This window comes from Zalophus californianus, chromosome 9 (genome assembly GCF_009762305.2).
Source record: "Zalophus californianus isolate mZalCal1 chromosome 9, mZalCal1.pri.v2, whole genome shotgun sequence".
NCBI lineage: Eukaryota > Metazoa > Chordata > Mammalia > Carnivora > Otariidae > Zalophus > Zalophus californianus.
Genome location: NC_045603.1, coordinates 87272229 through 87285310, shown reverse-complemented (window position 1 = coordinate 87285310; position 13082 = coordinate 87272229). Strand labels below are relative to the sequence as shown.

The following is a 13082-nucleotide window of genomic DNA, read 5'->3' as shown; positions in this document are numbered from 1 at the left end:
TTCTGGTTTCCTGTGAATCCCAGGAATAAAGATGGTAGTAGCATCAGATAATAATCTGTTCCTTGAACCTAAAGGAATAGTGATTAAAAATGAGTCCTTAAATCCTCTTAGTATAGTGAATATTGATATGTAACTTTGCTTTTTTATAGAGCACTAAAATGTCACCTTGGCTCATAAAAAATGAAAAAGAATGAGTCATTAAATAAGGAAAATAGTTTAAGCTACTGAAGTAAAAATCAGATCTGTAAAGTTCATCCTGTAGCCAAAAGGATTTTAATTAAAAAAAAAAAAAGCTTAAAAGACCCTTGGTAAAAAGGGGTGAAACTCTCTGTGAATAAATTAAATAAGTAAATTGTTTAGAAAGACATTACCTGGGACCTTCGAAGTTTTCTTCAAAACATATCAGAGGTATATATATTTCTCAAAATGGAGGCTCTAAAAATTCAGCAATTTAAATGAGGTTGTGAGTATAGAGATTACCCTTCTTTTTTCCTGCTGGGTTCAGGTTATTTTTATAATGTTTCTCAATAAGTGGGCCTTATCAGTGATCCTGAAGCCAGTACTTACTGCATCAGCCAGTTTAGAAATGCTTCTGCTTTTTCTTTTAAGGGAATGTCAGATATGTTTGACTCCTATATTAGTGTCCCAGTTTGTTGTCCCTTTTTTGTTTTTTGTTTTTTTAATCCATCTTTCTCCCTTGAACTAAAAGAGAAAATATATTGTCTAGTGGCATCTTTTAAAGTACCATTGATTCTTCTGAATATATTAGTAATATTTTCCCTAAGTTTACTTTTAGAGAACCTATATAGCATGGACAGTTTATTCAGATTGCTTTAAAATTTTCACAGTAGTAGACCTCCATACTTTGCCCCATTAGTTATAAAGAGACTTATTTACATTCCTCTATTTAAAAAGTCACTTCAAATTTCCCTGCTCCCTGTTAAACAATGAGTAGTTTCAATAGGTAGTCATACCCTTCAATCTCAGGTTCTTGCACTTTGAGATGTTCCTAGAGTGAGAGTCTAAGGCATTTACATTGTCATTATCTAAATGACCTGTTTATAAAGAACCCCGCATTCCTCAAAGCTTCACCCTAGGCATGTCAAATTCTTTAGCGTTTTAGTCTTGCCACACTTCTTAAGAGTTTATTGATCTAGACGCAGGAGGACATTCTTGAGAAATGAATTCTTCAGTGATTAGGCCATCAGGGGTTTTTGCTATTGTTAAGACAGATTCTCATCCTTAAAAATTCTTTTCCTAAGAAGTCATTAGGAACTTGGGAAAAGTCCATTTTCCATTTAAATAGAAAATGACAGCACAGAAATGAGTCTTCTCATTGGTTATCAGGACAAAAGCTCTGTAGGGTAGATAGGAGTCATCTCAGACGGCTTCCTCCCAAAAAGAAGGACGCTGTTAGCACAGCATTCAGACTCAAACTCAGTTACAAGACAGAACTTGACCAAATGTTTTCCCCTTCTGGGAATAAGATCCAGATCAGGGAAAAAATTAGATCAAACTTACTTGTCTAGAATTTCTAAGCCTACTGTCTAATATCATAGCCACTAGCCATTTGTGATTATTTAAATTTACATTTAAAATAGTTATATTTTTATAAAAGTAAAATTCTTTTCCCCAGTCATACTAGCCACATTTAAAGGACTGAAGAGTCACATGGCTACAATATTGGGCTACACCAATATAGAACATTTTTATCATCATAGAAAGTTCTGTCGGACAACACAGTTCTAGATGATTTATTACATAAACTTTTTAAAGACCAATTAAGCCACTACTTAACCACTTTTTTTATGTTATGTTAATCACCATACATTACATCATTAGTTTTTGATGTAGTGCTCCATGCAGAACGTGCCCTCTTTAATACCCGTCACCAGGCTAACCCATCCCCCCAACCCCCTCCCCTCTAGAACCCTCGGTTTGTTTCTGAGTCCATAGTCTCTCATGGTTCGTCTCCCCCTCCAGTTTCCCCCTCTTCATTCTTCCCCTCCTGCTATCTTCTTCTTCTTCTCTTTTTTTTTTTTTTAACATATAATGTATTATTTGTTTCAGAGGTACAGGTCTGTGCTTCTACTTAACCACTTCTTATACTTAAAGGAGGATTCAAGAATTAATCTTTTCCAAGGATAAATTATATGAATGATTGTCTTGGCTCTGCTCACTGCTAATCTTTCTCTTTCCTGCTGTTTACCCCAAAATTATTCAGGAGCATTTATCTCATGAGTTAGAATATCCTGTTCCTTCTGCATTAGTAGCTGGTCTAATTTCTAATATAAAGACTTTGAAACTAATATTTAGGAGTTGCTAGATAAATAGAACAACTGGCAGTTGGATTCCTGACACCCCATGTCCCCCATGATTCTGCTGAGTCCACCAGTATTATTAATAATGAGACTCAGTTGATTTTTTTTTAAGGGGGTTAATATCTTAACGCTATATGTCATACAAAGATAGTTATTTTAATGGAAATGTAATACTTGTGTTTAGATAATTAGTTTGGAATTTTTCATCTTTTGATATTTGTGCAGATAGCTTGATTAACATTTAGTACTGACTCATCGAGACCTTGAAAAAGTCTTTACTGGGGGACAGTTGAATTAGTCCTCAGTTACTTGAGTTAGTGCCAAGATGGGAACCATGGTTATCAAGGCTGATTTCCTGTAAGAACTATCAGTGGATCTTCAGAAAGACGGAAAGAAAGTGCAGTACTCAGGGCCCTCTCTCCTCGAGTCCCCAGTTAGAATTGCCAAGAGCCCAGCCCTGCCTTTGGTTTTAAATGTCCGCAGGTGATTTTTTTTTGTCCGTCAGGTTTGAGAGCTATTGAGGTTGATGGATTTATCACAAGAAACACCAAAGAAAGAAGTAAAGTCCAGTTTTTCTGAAATGAAAACACGATCTCAGTGCTTTCTAACCTTTTTCATGTATGGCACACAAAGAAAGTGGCAATATTTGTACAGCACCTTGGTGGGGACTAGAGGAGGTGCTAGCAGCAGCATGGTAGGCCCACTGAGGGCTGAGGTGGTCCCCGTCTCCACACCTGTAATCCATTCCCAGCCCACAGGTGTCAGTTGGGAAGTTCGGTTCAAGACCCTAGTAAGTATGACCTAGTTACATATGATTGTGTTGAAAAGGCTTTTTGGGGGCGCCTGGGTGGCTCAGTTGGTTAAGCGACTGCCTTCGGCTCAGGTCATGATCCCAGGGTCCTGGGATCGAGCCCCACATGGGGCTCCCTGCTCGGCGGGAAGCCTGCTTCTTCCTCTCCCACTCCCCCTGCTTGTGTTCCCTCTCTCGCTGTCTCTCTCTCTCTCTCTCTCTCTCTCTCTGTCAATTAAATAAATAAAATTTAAAAAAAAAAAAAGAAAAGGCTTTTTGGTGATGGGCTTTCAAGTCAGGATTTCAGATAGTAACATCAAAGAATACTTTGTGTTCATATTAGCCCAGCATACCTCAAAAATGTGAAAGAGGCTGGAATGAAGTGCCAGACTTTCTAGGTAGTTTGTCTAAACATTTGGACTTAAAAACTTCAAGTAAAAATTTGTGGTTTTGTTGTAAACAAATAGATTGACATTACCTAAGTGTATTTCCAAGATATTTCCATTTATGTTTTATTAGTATAAAATGATGAGTCTTACTAGTAGCTTTAAATTTATCAATTAGCTGAAACCTAAATTTATATTACCTGTTACTTCAAACAAGGAATTTAAGTATTTGAAAGTGAAGCATTTAACTCCTTTTCAAGTGAATCACTAAACATTTTCCATGTACTAATTAGTCTTGCTCTGATTCCCTAAAACAAAATACGTCAACTGTTAACATCACTATCATAATACCGTCTAGGATCCTTGTATTCAAATCAGAAGAGAATTACTGGATTTTACTTTTAAGAACTTGAGCATGAAATTCCAACTTGCTCATGGAGCATTATGTATTTTTTATGTCATTATTTACTACTTTAACTGAAAAGCTGTCATAAAGTTTACACAGCCAAAGTCAGAATATGCTGTTTCAATGTAAGTTACAGAAACAAGTTAGTTTTGGGGCACCTGGGTGGCTCAGTCGGTTAAAAGTCTGCCTTCGGCTCAGGTCATGATCCCAGGGTCCTGGGATTGAGTCCTGCTTTGGGCTCCTTGCTCAGCGGGGAACCTCCTTCTCCCTCTCCCTCTCCCACTCCCCCCCTGCTTGTGTTTCTCTGTCAAATAAATAAATAAAATCTTTTTTTTTAAAGTTAGTTTCTAAGTATTAAAATATAGAATATTTGAGAGGTGTTTTAATGAAAGGAACCGCTAGCCTATTTCTAGAATGTATTTGGAGATAAAGCACATCTAGTATTTCCAATTTAATAAATCTGGAAAGAGTGAAAATTCAGTCAGATCAGTGAAATTGCTTAATAGGGACCGAGCTCTCATTGTATTGGATCCTGATTATTACATTCCGTTTTTAGGTGTTGCACACCACACGCAAAGAGAGAGCCACCACATACAGGACCACTCACTTTCAAATCATTAACAGCCCACTACTCAGCTGTCCTAACAGCTCTTGGTTAGGTAGGTTTGGTGCCTTGGGGAGTTCTGAAATGATCCTGCTGCTTCTCCTTTCATAGATAGTCTTATCCCATCTGAGTAATTATGGGACTATTATTAGTAAAACAGGATCCCAGGGAGTATATGAGCTGAAGAACATGCACTGTTATCCAGTCATATTTTACTTTAATGAGAACATCATAGTTCTGCCAAAGGAATCTTTAGACCATCCTGTCACCTTGGTGTTTTAATGACATCAGAGATTCTCAAGTTCCTCGTTAAAATTACCTGGGAATCAGGGGGTGCCTGGGTGGCTCAGTCATTAGGCATCTGCCTTCGGCTCAGGTCATGATCCCAGGGTCCTGGGATCGAGCCCTGCATCAGGCTCCCTGCTCGGCAGGAAGCCTGCTTCTCCCTCTCCCACTCCCCCTGCTTGTGTTCCCTTTCTCACTGTGTCTCTGTCAAATAAATAAATAAAATCTTTTTAAAAAATAAAAATTAAAAAAAAGTTATCTGGGAATCAGGCTCTCTGTATTCTTTTCAAGTTCCTCAAGTGTTGTGGATGTGGGTTAAGAACCCCTAGTCTAAACTTGAATTTTGATTTCTGAAGTAGTAATGAAAGGGGGTGGGTAATTACAGAATAGTTAACATGTATTTATAAATGTGTTGGGTAGCTTACTTTTTTTAATTAACGTTTTTTTCTAATAAATTTTGGATGTAGATACAGATTCCTATGACAGAATAAAGGTTTATAAGAACAGTTTTCTAGATCAGGGTCTTACTACACTAGACAACTCCAGTAGGTTTCATCCACTAAATTCCCACCCTTGAACATGATATGAACACATGGTGCTAAGATTTTTCTTAGCTTTTCATCACCAAAGAGTATTTGCCAGAGGATATGACTGTTCCATTAATTTTGTTTATTTCATGTTTATATATTTTTATCCTTGACTCACTTTTAGTAACTTTTTTTTAATTAGAAAAGCAGTATCTACCCTGGGGAAAACTTGGAAAATGCAGAAAAGTATAGAGATAGGAAAAAATAATCACAGTCCCACAATTCAAAATAATTGCTGCTAACATTTTTATTCCTTTGTTGTACTAAATTGTCAGTTTCTAGAGATGACTTCTAATTTTAATACTTAGGATTTAATATGTATGAAATTTTTCATAATGAAAAATGGTCCATTTCAGAAATGATCTCTGAAACACTTTTACAGTTTGTATAATTCAGTTTTTTTAAAGATTTTATTTGAGAGAGAGAGAGAGCATGAGAGGGGGAGGGTCAGAGGGAGAAGCAGACTCCCTGCAGAGCAGGGAGCCCGATGTGGGACTCGATCCTGGCACTCCAGGATCATGACCTGAGCCAAAGGCAGTTGCTTAACCAACTGAGCCACCCAGGCGCCCTACAGTTTGTATAATTTAAATACTATTTTTGCTTTTAGTTTTTCTGTTCCTAGTTAGTTTCTTCGTGGAAAAAAAACCCTTCTCAGTGACTCAATATTTAATAAGCTTTGACATGTAAATTAAACAGACATTTTTAAATCACAAATATGTCATCCCTTGACACACATGCATATTTACCCTCTCAAAGTAGTCCACAAATAAGTCAGGCTTGATTTCCCTTGTATAGAAACCATATTGTCCCTTCAAGTAAATTTGCCAGGCTTAGAGTGTGAACATTTGTCCTTAATCTGTACTATATTGAAGCTCCACTTAGAGGTGTGAGCCTTATTGACCTAGCCTTTTGACACAGGGGCTAATTTGTAGTGCCAGATTTCCAAGACTCAATGGGCAATTTCAGTTTGACCTTGAGTATCGTCTACATTTGGATACTCTCTGATCTCCATTATTTCTTAAAACATTCACGTTCCTGACCTCCACCCAATGCAAAAAAATTTGAGTCCAGTATTCTTTTGACTAATTTCCATGGTATGCTGTTAAAAAATAGTAATGATGAAATTGCTTTGAAAATTAAAATTTAAAATGGATAGAGACCTATGCTTACTTGTGTTTTATGAGGTGTGTGTATCAATAGTCAAATGAGTAAGCCAAAACGTAAAAGCAGTTACACTTTATTCCAAGATTCACATTTGACTAAGATAACTAACATTCCCTAAAAACATAGAAGGCTCTTGAAAACATAAAGAGGTCTTAAATTTCCATGATAAGTTTTTTTCTCCTAAGGAAAATTTACATCCGTAGTTGTCTGTTTATAAGTTACTTTCTAACACTGTAAAAAAAAATTGCCCTGAACTGCATATCAACACATCTGTTTCCTGTGTACATGAAATGTCACCTATAAATATGCCTTAGTCCCTTACTGGATAGCATTGCAGGGGAGAAAAAGAAGTTTGAGTTTAACTGATATGCAGATGTTGAGATTTTAAAATAAATTATTTTTTAAAAAATATTTAGTTTGAATAAAACTTTAAAAAAAAATAAACCAGTCACCAGTTTCTAATTTGACAATCAAAACAGTTTATTGACATGAAACATTGGTAACTAGGCTGAAAATAAAATTGTTTAGATGTACACTTTTCAAGATTTATCTTTTACTTACATTATGCATTATTAGTCTCAGGATTAGTAAACTTTTATTGTAGATTTAACGGAGTCAGTAAAGTAATATTTGTTAACCATAATAAAAATGCTTATTTTCTATAATATGCAGGATGAAAATTATGTAAAGTGTATATTGCAAATTGCAATCATAAACAGACTTGTCTGCTTATAAATGGTACATCATTGGCCTTTTACTCTCTATATATTATGGTGCTTCTCTTTTGAATGCTTTAGCTCTTAAGTCCAGGACCGCCTAAAACAAATATTTTTCTAGAGGCAGTAATTAAGTACAACATTAGCTGGAAATGTGAAACATGGTTTCAGCCTTTTTAGGAACTAGGGAGATACATTGAGTCTTTGCTAAATAAATTTTAGTTTGTATATCCTTGAAATAATTCTACGTGTTGTGTTATACTGTAAGAAAATCCAAAACAGTGTATACAGATGTCTATCAAAATTAACCTTAATGAAATATGTGATTACCTAAATGACGAGATATACTGCTTATTATAGAATTTTAATATTACAAGAGAACTAATATTTTTCTGATCAGTATACAAAGAACTGAATATCATTTTAAGCTTTTTTACTAAATAAGTAATCAGTTAAAAAAATGATACTGTTTTCTCCTTTTAAATAGGTTTTCACCCTGTAATTTACTCTTTAAATAAGTCATGCTGCTTTATTATCTATTCTAGTATATGTAAGAATATTCATTGACTATATTGAATATATTTATAAAGTAAAACCTAGTTGCAGCAGTATTGCAATGAGTAAGCTTTTCTGTAACCTCGGAAGTATTTTACAGCATTTAATACTTGCTTGAAATGGTTTATATAAGTTAACATCTGTACAACCGTGGGGTAAAATGTAAACAACTGCACTATCAGGAAGATATTAAAGTAGAGGCTATATTTACAGTGTCGTCTTTCAAATCTAGCTGTGCTGTAAACTGATGTTTGCTGTATGCTCCTCCTGATTTGAAATAGATGAAAGAAAATGAACCTATTATCACCATGGTTCACACAATGATTGAGAACTCGGCGCTAAGACCCCAACTGTACCAGCAAGTAAGGTCTTGGACAGTGAATGATACTGCTTTATCATCTGCAAAATCCCTCAGTGACAGTTTTGGTTTATCCTCAGAGTTACTCATAACATTAGTGTTTTCTTATTTCATTTTTTGTTTCTGTCTATTTGGAAAAGTGCAATTCATCCATGCTTTTTAAGATGCTGCAGTATTCTTAGCATGGCTTTGCTGAACATTTTGCTGTGGAATATTAAGTGTGCCATTTTCCTGAAGTTTTTGTGCAGAGTATTTGATTGATATGTACTTGGAGGTCTGCAGTACATTTGCAAAATTTTTACAAGTTTGCCATTAATTTCGATTAACTCTAAAAGCATTAGAACTGATTTCTAGGGAAAAGTTAAAAATATTTTTTTTTCCTTGTAGGGGCAGCCCCCATCCCACCCTACCCCACCATACTGTTTTAGGAATAGATAATATTTATATGGGAGTTATTTAAATCTAGTTTCTGTACTGTGGTATAGTAAGACCTAAAGATAGCCACTTCTTGACCTACTGGGAATATCTTCTCCCTGTATTGTTACATTCTTATGCCATCATATGCATCATCTTACCTCATTCTTTTCCCTAACTCAAAATATGTGCCATGGAGCTGGCTGGTTTTACTTTTAGGAGCTTGGTAATCTGCAGATCTGCAAAAGAAGTCATTTTATACATTCCTATCCGATTTTTTTTGTATTTCATGGTCTAAATGTTCTTAGCTGTGTGTTTTGCAACATCAGCTTCTTCCACTTCAACACCTTCAAATTACTGTGGCCTATGACCTGTTATAATACTTTAAAATTCATACAGAAGAAGAAAATTAACTAACATGAAAAATGAATGTATTTTTATTAAAATATGAAAAAGCACCTATTTAGAAAAAAAGAAAAAAGAAAAAGCACCTTGAACTCTCTCTGGCTTTACAGGCCTCGGGTTTGCTTTAGTCATCTTGGGATCAGCATCATGGATGGGCCTTGAAACAGTTGGTAGGAGGGTGAGGTGACTCTTACTTCTGAACAAAGTTTTCTATCAATAAAGAAACAAAGTATTAAATATTTAAAGTTAAACAGCTTTACTTTTCAAAAGAAAATGAAATCTTTGTATTTTTAAAGTAACCAGATTACAGAACCTAGACACTTCATTCCAAAATTCCACTGCTGAGAACCTTTAGCCCTTGTCCTGGAATTAATACCTTTCTCAGTATCTGAAGCTGTCACTTCATCATTTTATGTAAGGCTAAATGACAAGAGATCAAAGCATTTTGTTGTAATAGGTTATACTTTCACTTTTCATATTTTGTATATTTTCATTTGTGGGTTTTCAGTTTGGTTTGGATTGCTTTTTCTTCTTTATATTGATCAGTAATCAGGGTTGATGATGCAGAAGTCATTGCTGATTGAAATTACTTAGTTGCACTAAAAGTTCTAATTGGAGTTTTCCAAAAGTGTGGCGATATCTGAGAGTGGTCTTATATACTGGTGTCACTGACCAGACCTATAGATTTATATAAATATATTTCCTCATTATTATATTTCCTTATTAAATATATGAATACTTGAAAGAAAAAAAACTTAAAATTGTACAAAACAGAAAAATTTGAATGGCTAACATCAGCAGCCATTCCTGGGCATGAGCTAGGCAACCAATTACCAGGTAATCCGTGTTGACTCTCAGTCCTGTCAAGTTGGGGTGTCTTCAGTCAGTCCTTTTTTAAAAATCAGCCATTAATAAAGTACTTAAATGTTACAGGGCACCACTGGTGGATAATAGTGACCTTCAGACACACTTCCTAAACTATATTATTAATTTGCCTAAATTGAAATTAAATCTTATTTTTTTCTTCAGATTTCTGTTACTGTGTTATTATGCAAAGGAAATCTTCATGGAAGTTTATATTGTACACTCTTAACAGTTTGCTTCAGACATTGCATTACAGTGCTGTGTTATAGGTTCCTGAAATACACCTGAAAATAAGGTGGCACTGTCATGTTTTATGACCTGTTATTCTGAATCATAGCCATTGGGTTTTCTTGCAGGAGAAACTTTATGTTTGCATTTTCTTAGGAAAAAGAGGACACCTGAAAAATTACGTATGTGGGAATTTTTTAGAATTGGTAATATAAAAAGGACGTAAAACTGAATCAAAACAAATGCTAAATCAATCCACATTGTGTTGAAAAATTCCTCTACATTTATTAATCATTTTACCATCTTTCACAATTACATTTTTGTACTAGAGTTTTTATAAAATAATAATAAATATTATTTATTTTTTAAAGGTACAGACTAATATTAGCAAATACCTACAGTCCTGTGAGCATTTTTGAGTCCTCATAAAATGTCTAATTTTATCAAATTTATTTCCCAAAAATCCTTTTTGGGTTTATATATATATATTTATTTATAAATTTTTAAATATATACATACATATTTAAAAGGGATACTGTAGAAAGTTATATTTTGATTAACAAAAGTAATTTTGTTTTAACCTAATGCCAACCCAGTGTTTTTAAATATTGTTAGATATTTTATTATGAAAAAGCTTTCTAAATAAAGCACATAGCCTTATATGTATGTCAATAAAGTCTGTATAATACACTTCTCAAATTGAAGCTTGACCACTGCTCAACCTTTCATAATTCTACATAGCCCATTTTCATTTGCTTTTCTAGTGTTGCTAAGGTACTTCAGAAAAAGGTATTCAAACCCAGAACTTTTTTTTCTTTTGCTAAAGATGAATTTGAAAAATGATAAAAAAGTATTACCATGAAACATTTTAGGCAGAACTTAATGAGAATATTCATGAAATGACTTTTTTCTTATTAGTAGGATTTTCATAATGAGGACTAAGTAGCACACTTCTTCAAATCTAGGTGGAAATTTTTTAAATAAACTATATCCATTTTTTCTTTAGAAAAGCCTCAGTAATTATTATCAGTAATGAAAAATAGGCCATGCTTAAAAGTTAATTATTTAAAGAATAATCCTGTTTCCTTATTCTTTTCTTCTGATAGGTAAAAGCAATGTATAGTGGAAGGCTGATTATATTAAGATTTTGTTAGTGTCTAATAATGAATATTTTTATTGAATAATTTGATAAAAGGTTTAAATAGATTTTTCAGTGGTACTAAAAATACAGAAACAACAAAATAAATCTAATGTATTGTGCAGTATATTTATATGGCTATAAGGATCTATCACTCTTAAACTGTAACAACACAGTACACATTTTTTATTAATTTCCCAACTGATGTGAAAGTGAATATGCAGTAAGATTCCCTAAATACAAATAGTATACCAATACCCTAAATTTGTATTACACATTGCTAAATTTCCATTTTAAAATACTAGGCTTTTTTCTGTTGACCCTGGGATAGAAGATACAATTCATATTTTAATCTAGGTGTAGCACTATCCACTAGTTACATCAAAATTTTACATTCCCTGGTTTAGTAAAGCTGTTTTGCATTTAACTTTAAATATTAAGTAAAGTGTGTTTTGACATTTAGGAGCTAAAGGCTTTACATCTCTAACTTCTTATAAATGAGAAAATTTAATTTTGGCATTATCTTAATTTTTTATCATGGATCTAAGCATTTTAAAACTTATTTTTCATCACTTTTGTTTTCAGATAAGAGTACAAATTATTTTCTTGGATCTAGGTGCTTTAATTTAGAAGACAATTGACACTTAGGACATATTCAATGACTTTATTTTAAAATAGTGCATAAGTATTCTGACTTTTGTCATTAAATTCATTTTTCATGTGGTAATTCATTTCTATGAAAGTTTTGTTAATCACTGCATATCCTTAAATAGTCACAGATTCATTTGCATGAGGACGTGAAAGTAATGTCTTGAAATGAAACACATAAATCCAGGATTTCTTATTGTATGTTTGTAATGCTTACATTTTTAACCTCCTGATACCCACATTTCTAGATCCATCCAAAGATACTTACTGTTTAAATTATGTCTCCTTCTAAAGATGTAACTGGCAAGCAGTTTTTTACAGTGGGCATATATAGTTATAACTTTTTTATCATTTTTATTCATTTATATGTGTTTGTGTGAAGTTTAATTTCCCAATCTAGAATGTAGTGGGGATACATTACTCCCATCCCCACTTAGAGAAGAAGTGTGCCATTTAGTAAATATGCAGTGAGCCCAAGTAAATTTTTCCTGCTATGTTTTTGTTACTGTCTTAGCAGTCAATATAAAGTCAAAAGACAAGAGAGCATGAAATATTGCCTGCAAAGGCTATGGTGTTGCCTGTGGTATCACTTGACAGGGATGGCTTTTGAAATCTTGATTAACACAAGCAGAAGTGAAGGTTTGTTTGACCAAAAGATATTGGGACGAAGCCAAAGAAAGGATGTTTAAATGCACTAAGCAGTAATTTCTTGTAGTATCATAAGACAAATGGTGTCAATGAACACATATAAACTCTTTATGAAATTTGACTAGCCATAGTTTACAACATAGGCTTTCAGTTTTATGAGGTTTTGAATGAGTTTCCTCTTTTCAATTAAACCCATCCTTTTCCCCCATTATCTTTTAGTTCTTAAGACAGAAGAACAAGATAAGTTTATATTGTGTATGTGTGTTTATATATTATGTATATGTATACAGTATGTTATGGGTTTTGTTAATAAAGTTGTACTAAGATGTGTTCGCATTTGAGTGTACACATACACAGTTGTGTAATTATGTGTATACCGTGAAGGATGGTTTTGACTGCTGAAATATGCCTGGTTTGAATATTTGATTCAATACAGTTGCTATGATTGTATTTGTCAATTTTTCATTAAAATAATGTGTGTCTTACAAATGGAAAATGTAAGGTGCTTTATAATTTGTTTGACCAAGTTATTATTTTGTTTGACAAGCTTAAGTTAACATTTTTA

The 13082-nt window shown here is 33.7% G+C and overlaps 1 protein-coding gene across 10 annotated transcripts in view; it reads left to right on the top strand.

Moving 5' to 3' along the window:
* The window catches only part of PLEKHA5 (pleckstrin homology domain containing A5), a 239848-nt gene that overhangs the window by 183277 nt on the left and 43489 nt on the right, over positions 1-13082 (top strand). For 5 of the 10 annotated variants that reach the window (XM_035729176.1, XM_035729177.1, XM_027592904.2 and 2 more), the window contains 2 exons: positions 8096-8176; positions 12737-12772. The exons of 3 other annotated variants lie outside the window; for them this stretch is intronic. In XM_035729176.1, coding sequence (XP_035585069.1) covers positions 8096-8176; positions 12737-12772 — 117 coding nt within the window. Of the gene's footprint in view, positions 1-8046; positions 8177-12736; positions 12773-13082 lie in introns of those variants that run through there. 2 more of the 10 variants (XM_027592890.2, XM_027592899.1) reach the window with 2 other exon arrangements.